The following is a 22760-nucleotide window of genomic DNA, read 5'->3' as shown; positions in this document are numbered from 1 at the left end:
CCAGAGTAGACTCGTGTACAATACAGGAACCGAACCCGTCTCTTGTGCGTCTCCACCCGCCGCTGTCGCTACTTGGCCATCAAGCCACGCTAGGGCACGTTCGCTATGGGCTCCTGGCGTTCGGAGCGGCGCGTTCTCCTCCCCGCCGGCAGGGGGCGCTGCGACAGTTACAGGCAGCGGAGGCTGCTTCAGTGTGGGCTGCGGCTCGTCGTCGTTGTCCCGAGCGCGGCCCGGCGCTGAGGAGAGACGCGCGGAATCGCTGCCCGCCCGCCCGCGCGCTGCCTCCCCCTCGCCATGTCCGTGCCGGTGTCGGGCGCCCTGCGCAGGGAGCTGGCGGAGGCCGTGTCCGGGGCCCGGCTGCTGGTGGTGGGAGCCGGCGGCATCGGCTGCGAGCTGCTCAAGGATTTGGTGCTCACCGGCTTCAGCAACATCGACGTGGTGCGGCCCGGGGCCGGAGCGAACGCCGGGCGGAGAGCGCGAACCGGGGCCGGGGCGCGGATACGGGCTTGGGGAAAGCGGATCGGAGGGAGCCGAGCCCGGCCCGCTTTGCGGGGGTGGAAGCAGCTCGCGGGGCCGCCGGCGGAGCGTGCGCCGTGCTCCCCTCCCCCCCCCCCATTGTGTGTTTTCAAACTGCTCCTACCCGCCAAAGCTGCTGGCACTAGGGAGGGGCTGCCCCGTCCCGCAGGGCCCCCCGCGCATGGGCCCGGGGCTGGAGGGGGAAGAGGTTGCGGTGGGAGCTGGCTTGGCAGGGCTGCAGGGGACGGCCTGCGTTGGGCGGATGGGGAGTAGTTCCCGCGTGTGTGAAAAGAAACCCTGTCAGAAAATAAACCAAGTTCCGAGCCCGGGAACCCCCAGTCTCAAATCCAGTGTAAGGAGGGTGTGCGCTTGGCGTAGGGATGGGCTGTCCAGAAAATACTGAAGACCAGAGTGAGAGCTCTCGCTCTCCAGGAAATCTGAGAATTCACTAATCCCATCTGCATGGGGAAGGCATCGCCGTCTGTCTTTCCCCCCCAGGGATTGTAGAGTCACATGCGAAGTAGAAGCCTCACTTTTCCGAAAGCTAGTAGACAAACACTCATGTGGGGAATAGCATATCATGTTTGCCACTTTTCAGCTGCCCCCTTAAAATCTTAGCAAAAAGTCGGTGTTAATTTGTGCTTAATGCTTGTTGTCTTTTAGTAGCGAAGTTAATATCTTGAACAGACTGCTGTTGTTGTCTGCTGGGTGACACTAAAAGGGAAATATGTGGGTGGTGAAATTGTATTTTTAGATACTGAGTTGTAAAACTGTCAGTCTTGAAAGTCCAATCCTGATACTTCCTTCAGGCTGTTGCTTTCACTTTTGTTTCCTGATGCTAATTTCTAAACAGGAGTATATTAAAGAAGGGGCAAAAGGGAAGGAAAAAAAAGGACTATTAGCACTTTGGGCAGAAAATTAATGTCTCCAAATAAACCTGGTTTTCAGCTCTTAATTCATTACTATCATGTAATGCATTTGTGAAGAAACGTTTTTTAAAAAGGCAAATTATAAATTTAGCCTGTCTGTTAGGCACCTGTCCTATATCCATCACTGTTTTGACCTGTACATTTGGCCATAAACAACGTTTGAAAATGTGTGGAAAATACAGATTTTAAGTTTAGTTCTGAGAAGTTTTGTTCATGTCCAAATGCGCTTAACAAACCAAATTAGCAGCTTTTATCTGAAATCACGTTTTGACACTTGGCAACTGGTTTCCAGACCCATGGCCATGTTTGGCCACTAGTACATTATTCCACAAGTAGTCCCATTTATTTCAGTATGTTCCAGATGGAGTTAACATTAATATTGTACCAGTGAGCCAAGCCTAGCAAAGAGAACAAAGATCAACATTTTTCTTCATTGTGAGGCATTTTTTTGTGTTTTCCTCACGTTGTAATTATTGGACTCTTGTTAAAAAATAGCAAGTAGTTTTGTTCTAAAGATTGTTGTGGCTGCCGTGGAAAATCAAGGGTTATAAGACAGGTAAATTTTCCACTGGCATGTTTAGTACTTTGCTTGTGCCCCCGTTTTAGGACCCTGTCAACTCTATTAGCATAAGTAGGGATTGGATCCGGTCCTTAGTTTGGTCCCTTTACTCTTCTCTCTCTTTTTTTTGACAGCAGTTTGAGAGAGTGTATCAAAATTTGACTGTAAAGAAAGGGGCTGAGGAGTGGACAAGGAGAACGAGAGAAAAGCTATAATTATTGTGCAAAATAGTTTTGTTATTTTACAAAGAAATTACTTTTGTCCAATATCAGTAAAATGAAAATGTAAAGGTTCTTAGGACTGTGTCAGTTTGGGCATGTTGCACATTTTGGATATTTTGTGGCATATATTTTTAATCTGCCTCATGACATGAGTAGGAATTGATGTCAGCAGGTTTGTCTAACAGAATTTTAATGTTGAACATAATTTTGAACAATCAAGTTAGGTGACATGCTGAATATGATTTGTCCTCTAAGCTGATTGCTAAGTTATGGTCAGCATTTTTATCTAACTCAGTTTTTCAAAACTGTTCAAATGTGATCAGTTTTTGGTATGCAGACATGCTCAATGGAACTACTAGTTTGTGTAATCCCTGTATTAGACTGTAGTGAAGGCTACTGTGTCACAATGTAAACTGAAATATACTACCTTACACATTCATCTGGAAAAAGAGAAATAGAAGCTACTGCATACCTGAAATGTGACTGAGTTAATATTGGTTTAAGAACTTTCACTTCTGCACTTTACTTGATAAAGTGAATCTGAAAATTGTGTTCTCTTAAAATAGCATGAAGAACTGCTCTATTTTAATGTTGCATACGGCTGCTTTTGATCTGTTTAGTTTGTAAATGTGAAATGGCTGCCTCTTATGTACTTATAGATTGATCTGGATACTATTGATGTCAGCAACCTAAACAGGCAGTTTTTGTTTCAAAAGAAACATGTTGGGAGGTCAAAAGCACAGGTAAGGAGAAAATTTTGAAAACTTATCCTTTTCTAATTAAAATAACACATCTTTCATGTTATGTGTGTAATATTAAAATAGTTACTGTATATACTAGATCAGGGGTCAGCAGCCTTTCAGAAGTGGTGTGCCGAGTCGTCATTTATTCACTCTAATGTAAGGTTTCGGGTGCCAGTAATAAATTGTAACGTTTTTAGAAGGTCTCTTTCTATAAGTCTATAATATATAACTAAACTATTGTTGAACGTAAAGTAAATAAAGTTTTTAAAATGTTAGGAGATTCATTTAAAATTAAATTAAAATACAGAGCCCCTTGGACCGGTGGCCAGGACCCGGGCAGTGTGAGTGCCACTGAAAATCAGCTCGCGTGCCGCCTTCGGCACGCGTGTCATAGGTTGCCTACCCCTGTACTAGATCAATGTTGAAAATGTATGGTTCATATATAGCTTGTAATATTATTTTTTGCTTTCTAAAATAATTGAGGGAGTATTAGTTGTTACAGTATTTCTTCATTTTAAAAAATTAAACCCCAGTATTAATGCATAGTGTTTGCAGATTTGTTGGATCTTGAATGTAAGGTAGAAATATTGGACTACCAATTGTTTGTTCTTTTCCAGGTTGCCAAGGAAAGCGTGTTACAGTTTTACCCAGAAGCTAATATTATAGCTTATCATGACAGTATCATGAAGTATGTTTGTCTTAAATTTTATTTAAATACTCTTATTACTAGGAATTTCATATATGTATATATATAGTTATTTAAAACATGCAGTGTTTGTTGGTAGCTTGAGGAGATTTTATAAAATTACTAAATATTTAAAAATTAGCTATAAATGTGAGGCTACAGCAAACTGAGTGACTTGAGTTTGGGCCTGAACTTATTAATTTTCTTTTAATGATATTTATTCAAATGTTTGTATTTCTCCTTTTTTCAACCGTTGTGGACGTTTTCTGGAACAGTGTTACTCAACCTTTTTGATACCAGGGACCAGCTTTCTGCCTTCCTAAACTGTGTCAGGGAGATCACAGGGACTGACGCCAGTCCACAGACTGGTCATTGAGAAACACTGTTCTAGAACATTGAATTCTGCTTGGCCTCATGTACTAAATGGATAAATGTGTAATTTGAATATTTTTTTAAAAGTATGTTGAGTTCTTAATAAAAACCAGAAGAACACTTTAACATGTGTGGAGATTAACATATTTGCATATTCTACTCTTATACCTGTGAAACACTCTTAAAATCATAATTTGATCCTAGCTCTGTGTAAACAGTTAACATATTTAAAAATCTAGTGAACAGTTAACGTCTTTAATGTACTAGAAAATCTAGTGAACAGTTAACGTCTTTAATGTACTAGATCAATACAGTACAAAATACATCTTTCTAGAGTAATTCTAATGGTTTCATTTGTGTTTTTCCAGTTCCTTCAATACCACATTTTATGTTGTGTTAATGTTAATTGTTGACACACAGACATTTAAATCTTTATAAGCTTCACCCTTTTTCTTCATTCCTAAAATTTTAAAACCATTAAATGTATTTTCCAGAATATACTTCTCTTCTCCCACCAACCCCTTTTCCCTGCCTTGAATAAAAATGGAAGTTTTTTCTAATTGGGTTACAAATGTTATAAACGGGTTAACAGTTAATGTTATAACAATATTAAATCAACATCACTACAGTATTTGGTTTAGAATGTTAACATGCAAATTAAAAGATGCTGTCAAATACATTTTTATAGTTCAACTTTTTGTTTTGCCTCCCTTTATTTGTTGTAAAACCCTTCAACATTTGGAAAATTTCTTTACCTATTAAATTTGCCTCTTTCACTATCAGACATTATTTCCCCCCCTTTTTCCAGTGAAATTTATATGCACATCATGCTTTCTGTTTACAAGTTTTTTCATAGCTATTAAATGGGGACTTGTTGGATATGTAGTGCATTGTGTCCCACTCCGGCTGAAAAGATTTTTGTGTGAATTATAATGGTTAATATTGGCAGAAATTTGCACAGTTCTGGAAATACTATTGGTGAGTTAACTACTGCTCCAAAGCTTAAAAGGAGGATTTTCAGTCTGCTTTGGATCATGGGTGTGATTTTTTTTTTTTTGAAGTGGCACTACAAAGGACATTTTCCATCAGACAATAATTTTATAGACTGTCAGTAATAATAGGAGAGGTAATAAATAATGCTGTTCAGTAAAAGTAGTTCTTTATTTTTAACAGTTGGTGGTTATGTATTTTGTTTGTGCATATATTGTGTTTGTATATTATTCTATTATATATTATGTATATTCTAAACATTTCTAAAAGTTTCTGTGTGTTTAAGATCTTTGAGTAATAATACCATATCTCAGAGAGAAATTAAAACTAAATTTAGGAAAAAAACCTTCCAAAATAACTTATAACTAATAGCATTTTTAAACAAAAAAGGTCATATCTTTAAAGTCCACTGTTTTGGGCTTCTAAGTCCAGTAGGGAAGCTTGGAATAGCTCCTTTTCAGTAGTATAATGTTCCCATTCCTAGCCCCACAGGGTTGAGGAATATGAGACTTTAAATTGGACAGAGGACAGGTGAAGTAGTTAAAGGTGAGTGGTAAACTTAGCGTATGTCTGTGCAATTTATCACATGGATATCATTTCTGCTTGCATTGTTTTTGTGTAGAATTTCTGCTGTGCCCTAATAACCAAAAGCCATATAGTAAGCTGGTTTTAAAAAAATTTCTTTTCTACAGCCCTGACTATAATGTAGAATTCTTCCGGCAGTTTACATTGGTTATGAATGCTTTGGATAACAGAGGTGAGATTCCTACATTTTTTATGGCTTTATTTATGAGATGAAAGAAATGTGACTGGCACATAGAAGGATAGAAGCTAAAAATTACAGTGATCTGATGTCAATTCTGACATTAATGCCCTTTGTAGCCTCAGATAAGTCACTCAGGCTCTATCTCTGTTTCGCCACCTGCAAAATGACGCTACTGCTTACCTACTTCACTAAGGCGGTTTTAATATACTTCATGTTTGTACAGTTTGGACTTTGAAAATGAACAGTGGCGTATATGGTAAGTGCTTAGAATTAAAAGTGTACCCCCACCCGGTAGGAAGGTCCCCTTGATGTATATACATAACTACATTTTAGTTGGAGGTTTCTATATGAAAAACACCTGTTAATGTATTGTACTAACTGAAAGATTGGTGTTCTGAGAGAGGCATGGTGGTGTGTATAATAAAATGAGGTAGATGCAGATATATATTATGCAGAAAGCTGGTCTCCAGCCTTTCCAAAGTCAAACATTCTTTTTTAGTTAATATTCAAATTAATCCTGAATGCTTTCTCTTCCAGCTGCACGTAACCATGTGAACAGGATGTGTCTGGCTGCTGATGTTCCTCTTATAGAAAGTGGAACTGCAGGCTACCTTGGACAAGTAACAGTTATCAAAAAGGTTAGTTGGTATAACATTTTGTTGTTTGATTCATTGATTCTTTCGGATAGCATAGGCTGGATAATGTCCTTTATGTTTATCGAGATATTGCTAACAATGTCACTTTTTTAATGATGAATACCATAACAAAGCCATCACAGTGTGACTTACGGAAATAGTTATCTTTGCCTGAATCTATAGGGAGTGACAGAGTGTTATGAATGTCATCCTAAACCAACTCAGAAGACTTTTCCAGGCTGCACAATTCGCAACACTCCATCAGAACCTATCCACTGCATTGTGTGGGCAAAGTATTTGTTCAAGTAAGTAAACATATTTTAAGAAAATAGCTATCACACTGCACACTGTTTTCTAATTTCTAAATGTATCTCCAGCGACAAAAAATTAAAATAGGCAAATTAAAAATTACTTTACAGCATCCTTTTCCAAACTTCTACCACTTGAGGAATGCACTGAAAACATATTGATAACTTGCCCAATCTGTTTCACGTAATGATAGAACAAACTCTAAAAACAGACTGATATTCTAGTATCACAGAGAGAAACTGGCAAAAAAATTCTTAGGCACATTGATATGAGTTAATTGGATGTGTGTTTGCCTATTGCTTCATTATAAATCGTGTTTTGTGGGAAGCCAAGGCACATTTGCTACCATAATTACTTTATTGGTTGAAGAAATTTGCTGACTTTAGAGGCACCGGCTTATTTCAGTATAAATAAAAGGGATAGACACAGTATTGTTGGAGTTATATAAATGAGGAGGAAATTTAAGGGAAACTTGGCTTTACAGCTCATTTGTTTCCATTTAGCTTTGTGTTGTCTTGCTGAAAAGAACATAATTTAAGATTAGATGTTACCTGCAAGATCTCAGTATGACCTCGGGACTAAATTTCTGAGCTGGAGATTTATTATTACAAACGTTTTCTCTTCCTTTCATGTTGACTGGTTGATAGCAGTAAAGATGGAGAGCTTTGAGGGAAATGTATTAAAGGCAGTACCCTCTCAACAGACATTTGAAAGGCAACGAATACTAACTCCCTCTGTGCCTTAGTTTGTTTTCAGTTATAAACTGCATTACATGATAGATGAGTCTAGCTTCCTGTTTAGCCAGAACAGAGAGATAGAGGTGGTTTTTGATAGTTTCTTGCCTTTTGTTTCAAGTATATGTTCCCAGTCAGAGGTCTTGGTGTTCCTTCAAGAGTTTAGGTCATGCAGCCTTAAAACAAAATTGCCATGAAATGAACTTTTTTATTCTGGATTTTTTCTGTTCATAGGAAAGATAAATAGCTCTACTGCAGGATGGGACTAGTTAATGTCTCAGTCCATGTTTGTAAGAACTTTCCATTTGGAATTCCATTCTTCACTTTATATCAGCTCTATAGAAGTCCAGACTATGGGCATTTTGTTTTCTTGCCCTATAACTGTGTGTGACGTTATCCAGGGTACAATCTGAACTGTTTAACAGCTGTGTCCCCTCAATTCTACAGCCTGGGTGCCTTTTACCCTGCTTCGCAGTGAGAGCAATCACTCCTGGTCTGCCCCCACACAGCCTCCAGCATGTAAATTATTCCCAGCTATATTGTATGAATGCTACAGCCAGCCACTATTGAATTACACTTCAGAGCAACACCAGCAATTTCCCAGTCCCAGACTTTCCCCAAAAGTGTGCCCTCTCCTGGACAACACAAGCTCATACAAAGTCCATTTCATTAATAGAAAATGAAATGCACAAATCCCAAATGAAGTTTCCTGAACACTTCAATCCAAACATACTGGTTTAGATAAAATAATAAAACAAGTTTATTAATTATAGAAATAAAAATTTTAAGTAACTACAAGTAATGAGGCATAAAAGTCAGAATTGTTTACAAAGAAATAAAAGGTAAAAACAGAACTAATACCTAACTTAGCAAGGTAAGTGAATTCAAAGCAAAAGGTCTCTCTCACCACATGTTCTGGCAGTCATACTGGCAGAATTCCTTTCAGGCAGGATTCCCCGCTCAGTCCAAAGCTGTTTCTTTATTCCTCAGGTGTTGTGGTTGCCGTGGAGAGAGAGAAAGGAACAACTTGAGGCATCTGTTTCTCATTCTTATTCTTTTCCTCCTCTTTGAGAATCATCTCCAGCAGAGATTCAGGAGAGAGAGAGTCTGTGGGTACAGGAACCTCCAGCTGTTTCTTTACCAATATGTAAATTTCTCACTCTCACCCTTTTTCCTGCCAAAGAATGGCCATTTAACCAGGTGATGGTCTATTTGATTTTGTTGACACCTGGCTGAGGCGTCAGTTTGCCTTTTGTCTCCAAGGAACTGGTTTGTGACTGCTTCGCCAGATTTGGAATATGTCTTAGTAACATCATTCAGTAGAATCTTATAACTTTATATACAATTTTGGCACACATTGTACTGGGACAATAATGATCAGCAAATTATGAGTTTTCCAATGATACCTCATGAGGCATACTTTGTGCAAAATTTGTCATAATTTTGAAAAAGGAATGAATATGGGGTACCGACTGTCACACTGTGTATGGCTGACTTTTAATTAGTCTGTTCTTTTATCAAAGTATGCTCCCCTCTCAGAATATTTTCTGTATCATTTTTGAGGTCCAAATAAATTTGGTATATACATCACACTTCCATGCTATAGAAGCTCTGAGAAATTATCGCGCAGGGGTGGGCAAACTTTTTGGCCCAAGGGCCACATCTGGGAAGAGAAATTGTATGGTGGGCCATGAATGCTCACAAAATTGGGATTGGGTGTGGGAGGGGGGTGAAGGCTCTGGTTGCGGGTGCAGGCTCTGGGATGGGGCCAGAATGAGGAGTTCAGGGTGCAGGAAGGGGGCTCCTGGCTAGGGCGGGGGAGGGTTCTCGACTCTGGGTGGGGCTGGGGATGAGTAGTTTGGGGTGTAGGAGGGTGCTCTGGGTTGGAACCGAGGAGTTTGGAGAGTGGGAGGGGGATTGGTTGGGGCGTGGGGAGAGGCTCGGAAGTGCAGGCTTACCTCAAGCTGCTCCCAGATGCAGCAGCATGTCCCTTCTTTGGCTCCTGTGCAGAGGTGCAGCCAGACAGCTGCACGCTTCCCCCGTCTGCAGACACCGCCCCTGCAGCTCCTGTAGGAGCTGGATGGGGGCCATGCCACGGCTTCTGGAAGCCTTATGATGCGGCTCCCAACCCTGCTCTCCAGCTGGAGCGCCGGAGCGGGGCAAGCCCCAGACCCTGCTCCCCAGTGGGAGCTCGCGGACTGGCTTAAAATGGCTTGCAGGCTATAGTTTGCCCACCCCTGCTGTGGTGGCTTTTCACAATATAAATACTAGATTTAACACAGCTGTGATGATCAAGTAGAATAGACTGGAATTATTAAAGCATCTATCACTAATTTTTTTATGACAGGCTTTAAAAAAAACAGGTATAATTGTTATGTAAGTAGTTATTTATCTTATGATAATCTTGTGTTTTGTTTTTTAAATACACAGTCAGTTGTTTGGTGAAGAAGATGCTGATCAGGAAGTATCCCCTGACAGAGCTGATCCTGAAGCTGCCTGTGAGTGACATAAATCAGTAACTTGATTGTATATCAGTTGTGTTAATCAAAATGTCCTATTCAGTTTTACAGCTAGTTGTATGTTATTCAATTAATATTAGTCTATTAAGAGACGATCCTGAGAACTGTCTACTTTCCCTTCTCCTTTTGGATTCTCTGATAGGCCAACGGATTGCAGAGAGAAAAAACCTCTGAATAGTTCAAAGACAGGTGAATGTTCAGTTCTATTCCCTGGATAGCTTTAGTTTATCCATGATGAAAAATATTTTGGGTCACAACTTGCTTTTTTTAAATTCAAAAACATAATCAACCTTTTATTTTATAGGGGAGCCAACAGAAGCAGAAGCCAGAGCAAGAGCATCCAATGAAGATGGTGATATTAAACGTGTTTCAACTAAGGAATGGGCTAAATCAACTGGATATGATCCAGTTAAACTTTTCACTAAGGTAGTAGTTTTGCTCCCAATATGTATTTTTGTTTGAAGTGTGTGCATTATTATAAACTTAAGCAAAATTTTTCAACTTGGATGCTTTAAGTTAGCAGTCAAATCTAATTATTTAAGAAAAATAATAATCATGATATGACACTGAGGCCTTGTCTAAACTGCCACTTTACAGTGCTGAAACTTTCTCACTCAAGGATGTGAACAACCCCTCCCCAACCCCCCCCAGTCATGCAAGTTTCAGCACTGTAAAGTGGCAGTGTAGACAGTGCACCAATGCTGGGAGCTACTTCCCTCATGGGGGTGAGAGGTCTCCCAGCGCTGGTGCAGCAACCACACAGCCATGTTAAAGTGCTGCCGTGGCAGCGCTTTTATGTTGGTAGTGAAGACATACCCTGACAGTAGTTCTTGGTGTAGCATTGTGGTCCTACCTTTTCCCTGTGCTCCAGTGGCGGGACAGTTACCAGCTGGCTCTGTTGCACCAGAGAAATGACTAAATGGTAGTTAAATTTACAACTGATTAAGTTATTTTTAAAGAGGAAAAATTCAAAAACTATTTTTGAGCTCTGTGGGAGCCCCTCTGACATAAGCAGATGCCAGTCTGAGTATGAGAAGGTTCTCCTTTGTGTTCTGGGTGCAACCAGTCCCAGGAGCAGGGATGTAGATGCTGTTTTAGAGTCCCTCCCCAAACTGTTGTCCCTAGTGGACAGAAGTTAGGAACAGGCATGTTAAGGACTGTGATGTTAAGCAGTGCAGGCAGTTACCATGGTCCTTAGAATTAGAGAACTATTTAAGTTGACATATAGGTAAAAATGCCCTTCAGCACACGTGCCCATACTTGCAATGACTACTTCAGTGTGTGTTTGTGTGGTATCACTATTCCCTTGACACTTCATGGGTGGTAAAATATTTTAGGTGCTAAGCACAGCTTATTTCTATTTTACATAAAATAGTTAATGTTTTAGAAGGCAGGGATTGGGAGTAACTTTTCAATATCTATTTCCCCTTTGTGCCTTCTTGAAGTGACAGGAATTGTTATATAATTGTAATCACTGTGGCTGAAAGTGCTCTCTGGTAGAGAAACACAAACTCTTAATCTTAAAGTAGATTAAAAAATGAAGTAAAACAAGGTACATATCTTTACTTTACTTTTCATTTTTCATATTGTTTTGTAGCTTTTCAAAGATGATATTAGATATCTGTTGACAATGGATAAACTGTGGAAAAAAAGGAAACCTCCTGTACCATTGGACTGGACCGAAGTACAGAATCAAGGTAATCTCTCCGCCCCCATCCGCCCCCGCCTTTCTTTCTTTCTTGTTTGTTATTGTATGGTATACTTTAAGAATTCAACCATATAAAACTGTATGCACTTCCCATATCATTGTAACTATTTAAAAATATTGATTTTGACATTATTTAATTCTTTGAAGATTTGCTGTTTCTATGGAGAATGAAAATGCATTTCTAAATTTGACTTGCATTTGCTATTTCAGGTTTTAAATACACAATTCTGTAGTTCTCATTTTAAAAAACTGTATGTCAGGGATAGCTCAGTGGTTTGAGCGTTGGCCTGCTAAACCTGGGGTTGTGAGTCCAATCCTTGAGGGGGCCATTTAGGGATCTGGGGCAAAAATCTGTCTAGGGATTGGTCCTGCTTTCAGCAGGGGGCTGGACTAGATGACCTCCTGAGGTCTCTCTCAACCCTGATATTCTGTGATTCAGGTGAAGCCTCATATAAAACACGGATATCCTCAGCTGTAACAATCAAGTGTCGTTTAAACTATACTTCATTCTTGACAATAAAAATGGCTCATACTGAGATCGTCTTCGGACTCCCTTCTGTGTTTGTATTAGTTACAGCAGTTTTGAGTTTTCAGCCCTCTTACTGATATGAATATATACAATTTAGCTTTTGAAAATGCAGAAGTAAGTGCAGATTTGTTATATACTATTTCAATCACTCTAGTTTGGTTTATAATTGCATGTTTTCTAAATGGAGAACAATTTTACTAAAATTGGCAAATCTGACGTCTGTAAGAAGACTTCTATGAAATTCCTAAATATTTGTAACCTAAATTTTTTTTTCTTTCATTTTGAAGAGAAAAACATGTCTGATCAACAGAATGACTCCTCTTTAGGCCTGAAAGACCAACAGGTTCTAGATGTCAAGAGCTATGCACGTCTGTTTTCAAAGAGTGTTGAAACTCTGAGAGTTCACCTAGCTGAAAAGGGTGATGGAGCTGAGCTTATATGGGATAAGGTTAGTTCAGAAGATGCATATGACCAGTTCTTATACTAAGTAAACATGCTAATCAATTATTAAAGGCTTAGTTTGATTGTAGAGCAGCACTTCTAGGAACAAAAAATAGATCTGGCTAATCGTGTGAAGTACTATTTGTACTTAGCCTTTAACAGAGATGTACAACAATAGTTAAAACAGTCTGGCAGATAAAATTGTACAGTGCAGTTAATTCTATAATAAAGTACTTATATTTGGGGGAGTGCAGGGCTGCTCTCCACTTGGCCTGCAGCCAACCCGCTGCTAGGACCTTGCCCCCTCCCTCCTGAATGGGAAGGCAGATATAAAAGAGCAATGGATTTACCCATGGTCACACATTAAGCAGAAGGATCAAGTATTTGGCAGTAAAATTTGACACATCTGCTAGAGCAGTGTGGAGCAGTTTTGCCACTTCCAGTTGTGGCTTTTAAAATAATTGTACTTTGTTAGTCAGAAGAGTGATATGGTAATACCTTTTATTGGACCAACTTCTGTTGGTGTAAGGGGCAAGCTTTCAAGCTTCTACCAAGCTTGTCCCGTCTACCAACAGAAGTTGGTTTAGTAGAAGATACTACTTTACCCACCTTGTCTCTCTCATATCCTGGGGCAAACACGGCTACAACAGCACTTGAAACAACAATGGCAGATACTGAATTTATTAGTCATATCCATTTAATTCGTCACCAATATAGGCCCTTACACAGAGGTGTAAGGATGGAGCCAATTACTGTGTAAAGCTAGTGCAAAACTCTAACCACAGACATCTGATATATTATGAAACTTTGTTAAAGAAAAGTGAGGAATAGAAGAGTTGATCTGGGTATTGTCTGAACATCAGAAATAATGTAATCTTGTCTGTGAGCTGTGGCTATCTGAGTAGAAATGAACAGCGGAGAGTTTCTTTTTAAAATGACACCACACTTTAAGCAGTGGGAGCCATTGTCTGGCTTATCAGAAAAGGCCAGAGGCAGGTTCATGTCAGGTCAGTATGGGGATGCTAACCATCCTCCCCAGGTGACCAGAAGAAAGGCGGGACTATTTATGTCCATGCAGATTGGCCTAGACCAGGGGGATTTATTTATTTTTTGGCCTTCCCCAAAGCTGGTTGGAGGCTTTGTTGGGGGGCAAAAAAAGTTAGTGGGGATTAGGTTGTGATGTTGCAACTCATTATGTAAGCTTGGGGCGGTTGTCTCATGCAAGTACTCCCTAGGGAAGGGATGCAGTGATCAGATAAAATTGGTACGGGACTTAAAGGAGGTACTCCTTAAAGGAGCGGAAACAGGGGCAGGGGTTCAGGACTCTTGTGACTGGTACAGCAGGGAGTAAATCCATTGCTCTTTTATAGCCCCCCACCCCCTATTCGGGAGGAGGGGGCAAGATCCTAGCAGTGGGTTGGCTGTGGGCCAGGATAGGTAAAGTGTGAATGTGGACAGCAGCCCTGTACCCCCCAAGTATATGTACTTGATTTTGGAATTACCTGCACTGTACAATTTTATCTGCCAGGTACTTCCAGACATTTAGGAATAAAATTGCAGCCTAATTAAACCGCATCCAGTGCCTCATGTCCTCTTCTTGGCATAGCCGGACAATAGTCTTTCTGCAGTACACTTGTATAGTAAAAGATCTGGATTGTTGTACTGCCATTTCTGAAAAAAAATGTGGTTGGAACTAAGAGCTGTTAATAGAAACAACATATAAGAAGAGTCAAATTTCAAACTGAATTATCAGTGAATCCAGTATTATACAAAAAGACAAAATAAAAGATATTACTTCACTCACTTGTCTCTCTGATATCCTGGGTCTGACATAGCTACAACTACACAGCATTCAATAAAACACAGATTTAAAAAAAACAAACAGTTAAGATGTCAAATTAGTAATAGATAATATAAAGTCTTAATTGGAAATACACTTTTTTTAAAAAATTCCCACTAAAGCGCTAATCCTGCAAGCTACTATGCATCAGCATACCATCAGGATCTTCACTTAAATGCCATAAGTTCAAGACTGTTTTTCTTCATAGTTGAAAACATCCAACATCAAATACAGGAAAATGCTTTATGCTGTATTTTTAGGGTCTTTCCATATTGGCAGTTATTTGATAAAAGTAGAATCCTGAATTCCATGGTTTGGCTTTGACATGAAGGAGAAAGATACCTTTATTTTTTCATGAGATGCCAGTGTGGTAGAGGAATGGTCACAGATTTGGGAATTAGGTTCTGAATTCTAATCCTGGCTCTGTCGCTGACCTGCTTTGTAGCCTGGGCAAGTCACCTCACCTGCCCTTTCTCAGTTTTCCTATCTGTTTTTGGAGATAAGACATTCACCTACTTTCAGGGATGTTGTGAGGATTAGTGTCTAGAATTTGCTTTGAACATTTAAAGCATTATGTAAATCCATTTACAAAATGAAAATACTTAGTATTTATATTTGTTTAAAGTACCAAGCTGCCTAAAAGTTGAAACAATACTATCTGAAAGAAGAAATGCATCAATTTGAATTACCGAGTATTGTACAAGATCTCTCAAATTGTATTTATGGTAATAGACTTTTGCAAACATTTCTTCCAATTTAAAATCTATTCTAAAATGTTTTGTTAAACTTGTTGGCAGGATGACCCATCTGCAATGGATTTTGTTACTTCTGCTGCAAACCTCAGGATGCACATTTTCAGCATGAATATGAAGAGCAGATTTGATATCAAGTGTAAGAATAATATCAATAATGACTTCATTAAATGAAGTATTTTTCTCTAGCACTCTTTTAAAGGTTCATGCACTGGAAAAAAATACCTACTTCTGCTTTTTTGCAGCAATGGCAGGAAATATAATCCCTGCTATAGCTACAACTAATGCAGTGATAGCTGGTTTGATAGTGCTGGAGGGTTTGAAGATTTTATCAGGAAAAATAGAGCATTGTAGAACGGTAAGTGAGAACATTTTTGCTTTTGTTTTTAAGTTATTCATTATATATTTGACCATAATTTTTTACCCTCTTCTTCCTCAAAGATTTTTCTAAACAAACAACCAAACCCAAGAAAGAAGCTACTTGTTCCTTGTTCCTTGGATCCTCCAAATCCCAATTGCTATGTGTGTGCAAGTAAACCAGAAGTTACAGTGAAACTTAATGTACACAAGGTTACTGTGTTGACATTACAGGATAAGGTAAAGACTCTGAAACCTTAAATGTCATTTTTTACTTAACCTCAGATTTAAATTAAAAAAAAATGCAAAGGCTAAGTACACTTATTGTACTACAAAATGTTGTTGATATTTTAACCTTTTTTATTAAGGTATGTTGAGGTTAGCAATTATGGTACTAAGAGGAGAAAGGGGAACACAAACTAATTAGATATATTTTTTAATTTGCATTTCAAACTCTGTAAGGGAAGTCTAAAGACAAATGTCAGTTTCAGAGATTAATTTTGTTAAGAAATAGAAAATGAAATAAAATTCCCTACCTGTATTGCTAGTAATACCTCAGATTATTAAAACTGACTTGTTAAATCCTACCCCAAAAAGCTGCTTATACAATACTGTCATTGTATAAGAACGTTTGACTTTTGTAAATTTTCAGTGAAAGTAATAAAATCTATTATAACATCCTGTCTCTTGCTGAGTATCTTAAAATTAGATTTTAAAAAAACCCACCTGAACACCTAAAAGAGAGGGCCCCAGTTACATACTTTAGACATTTTTTGTATTGACTGAGTCTTGAGATTCCAGTTATGGTGGGGGAATTTAATTTGATCAAATGAATAAGATATATGTTTAATAGGCTTTAAATGCAAATGCCTCAAGAAGAAATTGTTGGTCTTAAAATAGAGTGTTCAATATTTGTCATTTTTATCCTTTCAGATAGTGAAAGAAAAATTTGCTATGGTAGCACCAGATGTACAGATAGATGATGGAAAAGGGACTATTCTCATATCTTCAGAGGAGGGAGAAACAGAAGGTATGTCCATAGTAAGGTTCTGGTTTGTTTGAAACTGCATTGAGTCCAGATGGCTTAGTATAGTGTTGTTTTAACCTTTTTATTAGTAATCCTGTGTATAAAACAAAAACCTCCCCAGAAGTTATGCACAAATGTATTAAAAGATATTAAGGGTTAAGTTGGATGCAGAGCAATCAGGAAACGGAATCAAAATGTTTCTCAGTTCCCTTATTCTGTTTTGCCAAGGTATTGGAAAGATCATAAGGGTTATAGCATGTATATGAAAATGGGATGAAAATGAATGAGAAGGCTGAATCTTCTGGCTTTATGCTTTAAACTCTACCTATACAACTGTAATGTATATTTGTGCCTTTTTTAATTATTTTATAATATAGGTATAATTTTATTTAAAGAAATCAAATGTACTTTACCAGTCTCGTTTTTTTACAGTGAATTACTGGTTTTAAAAAGCAAACTAATATTCAGTGAAGTACTAGTACTAATTCTAGTTCTTACCATAATTTTTGTAAAAATAAATTCTGTACAATATTTTACTATTTTCATAGCAAATAACCACAGGAAGTTATCAGAATTTGGAATTCGGAATGGCACTCGGCTACAAGCAGATGATTTCCTGCAGGACTATACGCTGTTAATCAATGTGCTTCATAGGTAAGGATTTTGGAACATTTGTTTTCTTACTTATAATATATATTCTATAGAATTGTTCTAAGGAGAATTTTAAACACACAAGTTTAAAACATTAAGTGACTAAAAACATGTGAAGACTTTGGGAATGTTTGTCTTACTGTTGGATTGAAATAGTTGACAATTTTACTGCAAGAATAAGGACTTGGAGAGATCTTAGTTTAATTAAACAATTTTATGATACACAAACAAGAATGCAATGTATATGTAAAATAAGTACAGTTGGTGGATCTCAGAGGAGAAAAGAGGTATTGCTTTCTGGACTATCATATCAAAAACTAACAACTAAATGGAAGATTGATTGACTACTTAACTACCTGTGATCAGAATAAGGGGTTGCATGTTTGGTGCTCAAAATCAGTAGTCAGCTGATAATCTTGGCCTGTTTTTTTTATCTGTATAGAATGCTTCTAGAACTAAGGTAAACATAATTATGTGGTGGGGAAGCTGAGTAAATGATTTACATTCTTATAAAATAGATTCATTCTCTCGGCATTTGTGATGAACACAGAAAATGGGCATTAAATTGAAGGAAACTGAGAGGAAAAAGTTCAAATGACTATTTCCCTCAGTGTTGTTGTTTGAAGAGGCATTCCCAGACAGGCCATTGAAGCAAGGTGTGTATGTGAATACAAAAAGCATATCAGTCAGGAGGGAGCTTGAACAGCTTTTCCGTTTATTATCATTGTGATAATTACATGTTGCTCTCTTAGTAATGGAGTCGTATGTGGTTTTGTTTATGAAAAGACCAATGTGAATGCTTATATGTTTGATTAAAAGCCTATGGGTTTTTCCACAGTGAAGATCTAGAAAAAGATGTAGAATTTGAAGTTGTTGGAGACGGTCCTGAAAAAGTTGGCCCTAAACCATCAGAACCAATTTCTAAGAACATTACCAATGGTAGTGATGATGGAGCACAGCCATCAACTTCAACAGGTAAAGAATACTTATGCAATTGAATTAAATGCTCCTTTTACTAGAAACCTATCTGTTTGATTGTGCACTACAATTAAAACATAAGTGTCCTTTACATGATGACTTAAAGCTAAGTCAGTGTTTCTAATGTGAAATGGCAGTGGGGCCCAAGATACCTATTATGAAAGCATCTTATGTGTATATAACATATACATAGTAAAAAATGCACCTTTGAGACTATCATTAAAATGTTAATATTTTATCTTTAAATGTAAACTTTTAAAAATCTAAACTACTTGAATATTTTTTCTTATAAGGAAGATGTTGTTTAACGGCAAAGGATTTTGCAGGCATAGGGCAGTTAAAGGACTAGAGTGTCATTTGCAATGATTGTGTAAAATAGACTCATCATGTTGTCATGCTGTATGTTGGTGAATAAATAAAATTATTTTTATGAACCCACACAAAACAAATACTTCTTCTGTTGCACTTCTGAACTGGTTGATGCTGGTGGTAGTTTGACCAAAAAAATCAATTGTATGGATAGATATACACACACACTAATAATATCTAGCTCTTAAATTTTATTAATTTTTTTAATTTTCATCAGCAGATCTCAAAGCAGTTGTATTATCCCCATTTTACAGATGGGGAAACTGAGGCACTGGGAAGGATGTGATTTGCCCAAAGTCAGCCAGTAGAACAGTACCAGGGTTGGGTATAAAACCAAGTCCAGGGTTCTGGGCACTAGGACACACTGCCTCCTTTTTCCCCACTCTAAGCAAAGCACGGTGAAAGCAGTATTTGCTAACCAGAAAAATATCCAAACCTTCTGCAGTTTTAGAATGTCTGTCTGTCTGTAGGTATCCTAAATAGTTTAAGAAATAACTCAAATGGATATGGGACTCTAAAATTTGAGTTAAGATATTTGAAACTTTCTACTATGCACTTAGAGGTGGCATAGAAGCACAGATTATATGAAACTGAAAACTTGTTTTGTGTAGAAATTATTATACGTGTATTCTGTTTTATAGTTTTTTGGGAAGTTCATATGACTTTCGTGGTTCTACCCAAAATATATGTGCAAAAAAGTGATCACTTTCCCATGCCACTTAATGTATTACTTTTTCTAAATCAAGAATAAGCATTAGAATATGATCAGAATTATTTCAAATTTAGATAGAGGCAATTTTTATAAATACTTCGAAAAAAGTTTCTACAGTATAGTCATATAGAAAACAAGGTTCTTAAAAGTTAAATCTACTTTTCTAATGTATCCTTTCTGTTCTCTTTACATCTTCCATTGTCATCTTTTAGCTCTTTGTTAACACAGCTTCCCGTCTATTCTTTGTCTCTATTCCTGGTTCTTTTTCACTCTTATGGAATATGATTGTTAGTAGAAATTCTAGTTTATTCACTAAGAGTAAAAGTTGAAGATGGACCGGGACTCAAGTATGTAATTATTCTTGACTTAAAACACCTGCACATAGGGCATATGTACATTTCATACTGACTTTGCATGTGCACAAAGATCTTGCCAATTAACCCTTATCCCAACAAAAAGTATTGGACATTCAAGGGTTGGAATGGTTTATCAAAAAAAATCAGTGCATTTTTGGCATTGAAAGCATTTTTCTATTTTTGTGCTAAATGAAAGTGTCACTTTTTAGAGTATACCAATTGATATTTTTTTTTAGCTCCAGATCAAGATGATGTATTGATTGTTGACTCTGATGATGAAGGTCCTTCGAGCAAAACTGATGAAGATATGGAAAATAAAAACCGCAAGAGAAAACTAGAAGATAGAGAGCATGTCAGTACAAAGAGAATGCGTACAGACCAGACAGAAGAGCAAGATGACATAATAGCACTAGACTGAGTGCAAATACCCAATGATAGAATGATATAGATAATGTAATACAATAAGATATTACTTTGGGGTGTGTTAAATGTCCAGAACTAGACTATTTTTATGGCCTTTGTTCCCAGGGAGAATCACACCACTGGCTTACAGAATTTGTGTCCATTCCTCTTGATGGTAAAGCACTCATTTCAATAGAATCTTAGAAGTTTTCCAATATTCTATATTAAATGTAGTAGAAACTTAGTTTATAAATACTTAAACATAAGTATTTGTTTAAACAGTCATGAAAACAAAGCATGTTATTTTTATGTAAATACGTTTAGATATAATTCATTAGGACAAAAAACTACTCTTGTTTAGTAAAGGGTCATCATTTGAAACCCAGATTTATAAATATTAGATTTTTATTTTCGCTAGACAAAAAATATTTTTAGCCTAGATCTAACCATTTTTCACACCCTCAACTAATTTGAGATAGCAGATTCTTTAAAAACAGAAATAAGAAGTGCTATGTTTAAACTCTCTGATCTTAAACATCAGCTGGCACTGTGTACATTACTGTAAAACAATGTTAATTTACTCAAGTTTTTCAGCACGTACTGCCTGGTATGTCAATGTAAGAAGCAAATTTTGTGTATTGTTACAGTTTCAGGTTATTTATATTTGCTGTTTTGTAAGACTCAAATACTATTACTATACTGTACATCTCATGGACCAAATAAACAACATCTGAAATACTTGCTATATCTGCTTGCACAGTCCAAGTTTGTGTGGAATTCTGGGATATTTTACAGTGTATACAGTGTTCAGAAATTAATACTGTACTATTTTCATTTTTGAAACATAATCTCATAGTATAGAACTTAAAAAATAATTTGTTTGAGGTAGAAGGGTAATTTTTTTTAATAACTTTTTTCCCAATTTATTGGCCTATTCAATGTGAGCATTTAAGCCACCTTTTTCCGGGTTGTAATCTCCAATGAATATTACCACTTAGTGGCTTTGGAAAGGGCTGGCACTGGTCTTCATGTGGTTCATTAGATTACACTAAAACTACTGTTATGGATTTCTTTCGAACAAGAAGTTCTGTAGTTCAGTTTGGTACACCTCTACCTTGATATAACGCTGTCCTCGGGAGCCAAAAAGTCTTACTGCGTTATAGGTGAAACTGTTATATCAAACTTACTTTGATCCACCAGAGTGTGCAGTCCCGCGGGGGCCCCCCCTTGGAGCACTGCTTTACCACGTTATATCCGAATTCGCATTATATCGAGGTAGAGGTGTATTTGAAAAATTACTGTGTGGTAAATGTGTAAGTTTTGGAACAATATTTTTAAAGTATTAATTTTTCATTTTAGTAGCACCCAAAGTTTGCAATATGTCTGCAACATATTTCAACTTGAGATGAAGATTTTGCACCTAAATCAGGTTTACTACTATTTTACCAAAATTATTTTCAAAATGGAAGATCACCAATCGTACTGAACCAACACTGCTTGCTTTAGTATGACTAGTGTTAGCCCTACAGAGCCAATAAAATTGACCAGATGAGTTCTATTATTATAGCTTGCACATCAACCGAATTTTAAATGAAATTCTCAACAGAATCTGTTGATTATGATGTGCAGTACAGAAATAACCCTACTTAACGTTCAGATTCCTGGTAGAGTGTCTGGGCTGTGGCATCTACGTAAGCTACTTTTTCAACTGTAAACAAAGCAAACGATATAGATGCCAACAAGACAAAAAGTACAAGATTCCACAATTGTATATTTAGTCGTCTTTCATATGTAATTTTGGTTTTGCAATTCAAATATCCAAATATGAAATTCCAGGTCTAGATGCTTAGTCTTTTTCTTTTGTTGACAGGACAGGACTTGATGTCAAGTTGAAAATGAAGACATGATCCAAAAGTGTTTTTAATCATGCCAAAGTAGCATCAATTTGAAAAGAGAGAAGAAATTTTGACAGAGGACTAATGTTCTTGATGTTTTGCTTCTGTAGCTTTCAAGAGTTTGGATAATGTGTCTTTGCAGCCCTTCTTAAAAAGAATCTATAGACTGTCATGAATACATGTTCAGATGTAAATTTTCCTTTACTCAAGTGTTCAGTACTTCCAGAAAAGTAAGGCAAATGCACTTTTTCTTTACAAGGTTTGTGTATGTGTTTTAAAAGAAACTTTATGGCTTCATTACTACTGCTTGTGATCCTTACATTACAGCTTTGCTGTCATGCCACAATCAGAACCTCATGCCATCTAGGCTAACAGCGTGTCTCCAAGATGCTGTAACCTTGTCTCATATTTTACCTAAATGCTTGCTAGCAATGACTGGTATGCAAGACCTTAGAGAAATACCTACCATTTGTATCCATCAGGGAAAGCTGCAGTTTTGATTAAATTTCTGATATCAAGTTTACTCATGTTGAGGATTGCTTTTCATCTCTTGGAATTTGAATTAGGTATAAGCCAAATGGCTAAGATTTTCCTCTAAACAACATAAGCAACTTTGCAACAGAATTTTCTCGCAGAATGGAACCTTGGGGTCATGGCTCTCAATCCTCTGCTCTAACAATTAGATTTACTTTCTTGAGGGACTTTTTATCACCACTATTCATTTTGTTCCATTGTCAAGGAATGTTCAAAGGCATCAGTCTCACA

General features: G+C 37.5%; 1 protein-coding gene across 1 annotated transcript; it reads left to right on the top strand.

The window, feature by feature from the left end:
* Positions 1–211: 211 nt before the first annotated feature.
* UBA2 (ubiquitin like modifier activating enzyme 2) lies at positions 212–20847 on the top strand. The gene is made up of 17 exons (XM_044987048.1): positions 212–438; positions 2885–2968; positions 3586–3656; positions 5708–5772; positions 6319–6419; positions 6600–6721; positions 9890–9957; positions 10283–10404; positions 11576–11675; positions 12503–12663; positions 15294–15387; positions 15494–15606; positions 15690–15845; positions 16539–16635; positions 17181–17286; positions 18122–18258; positions 19935–20847. The coding sequence occupies exons 1-17, from the start codon at positions 295–297 to the stop codon at positions 20114–20116; spliced, it is 1923 nt and encodes a 640-aa protein (XP_044842983.1). The 5' UTR covers positions 212–294; the 3' UTR covers positions 20117–20847.
* Positions 20848–22760: the final 1913 nt, after the last annotated feature.

The sequence above is a fragment of the Mauremys mutica genome, chromosome 14, assembly GCF_020497125.1.
Source record: "Mauremys mutica isolate MM-2020 ecotype Southern chromosome 14, ASM2049712v1, whole genome shotgun sequence".
In the NCBI taxonomy this organism is placed as follows: Eukaryota; Metazoa; Chordata; order Testudines; family Geoemydidae; genus Mauremys; species Mauremys mutica.
The sequence above is the reverse complement of the archived record's forward strand: the minus strand, read 5'-3'. Positions and strand labels throughout refer to the sequence as shown.

Excerpts from the sequence above, each read along its gene's own strand:
- UBA2 (XM_044987048.1), top strand. The coding sequence starts at position 295 with ATGTCCGTGCCGGTGTCGGGCGCCCTGCGCAGGGAGCTGGCGGAGGCC. Across the intron at positions 439-2,884 it reads GCTTCAGCAACATCGACGTG|ATTGATCTGGATACTATTGA; the intron begins GTGCGGCCCGGG and ends ATGTACTTATAG. Across the intron at positions 3,657-5,707 it reads TATCATGACAGTATCATGAA|CCCTGACTATAATGTAGAAT; the intron begins GTATGTTTGTCT and ends TCTTTTCTACAG.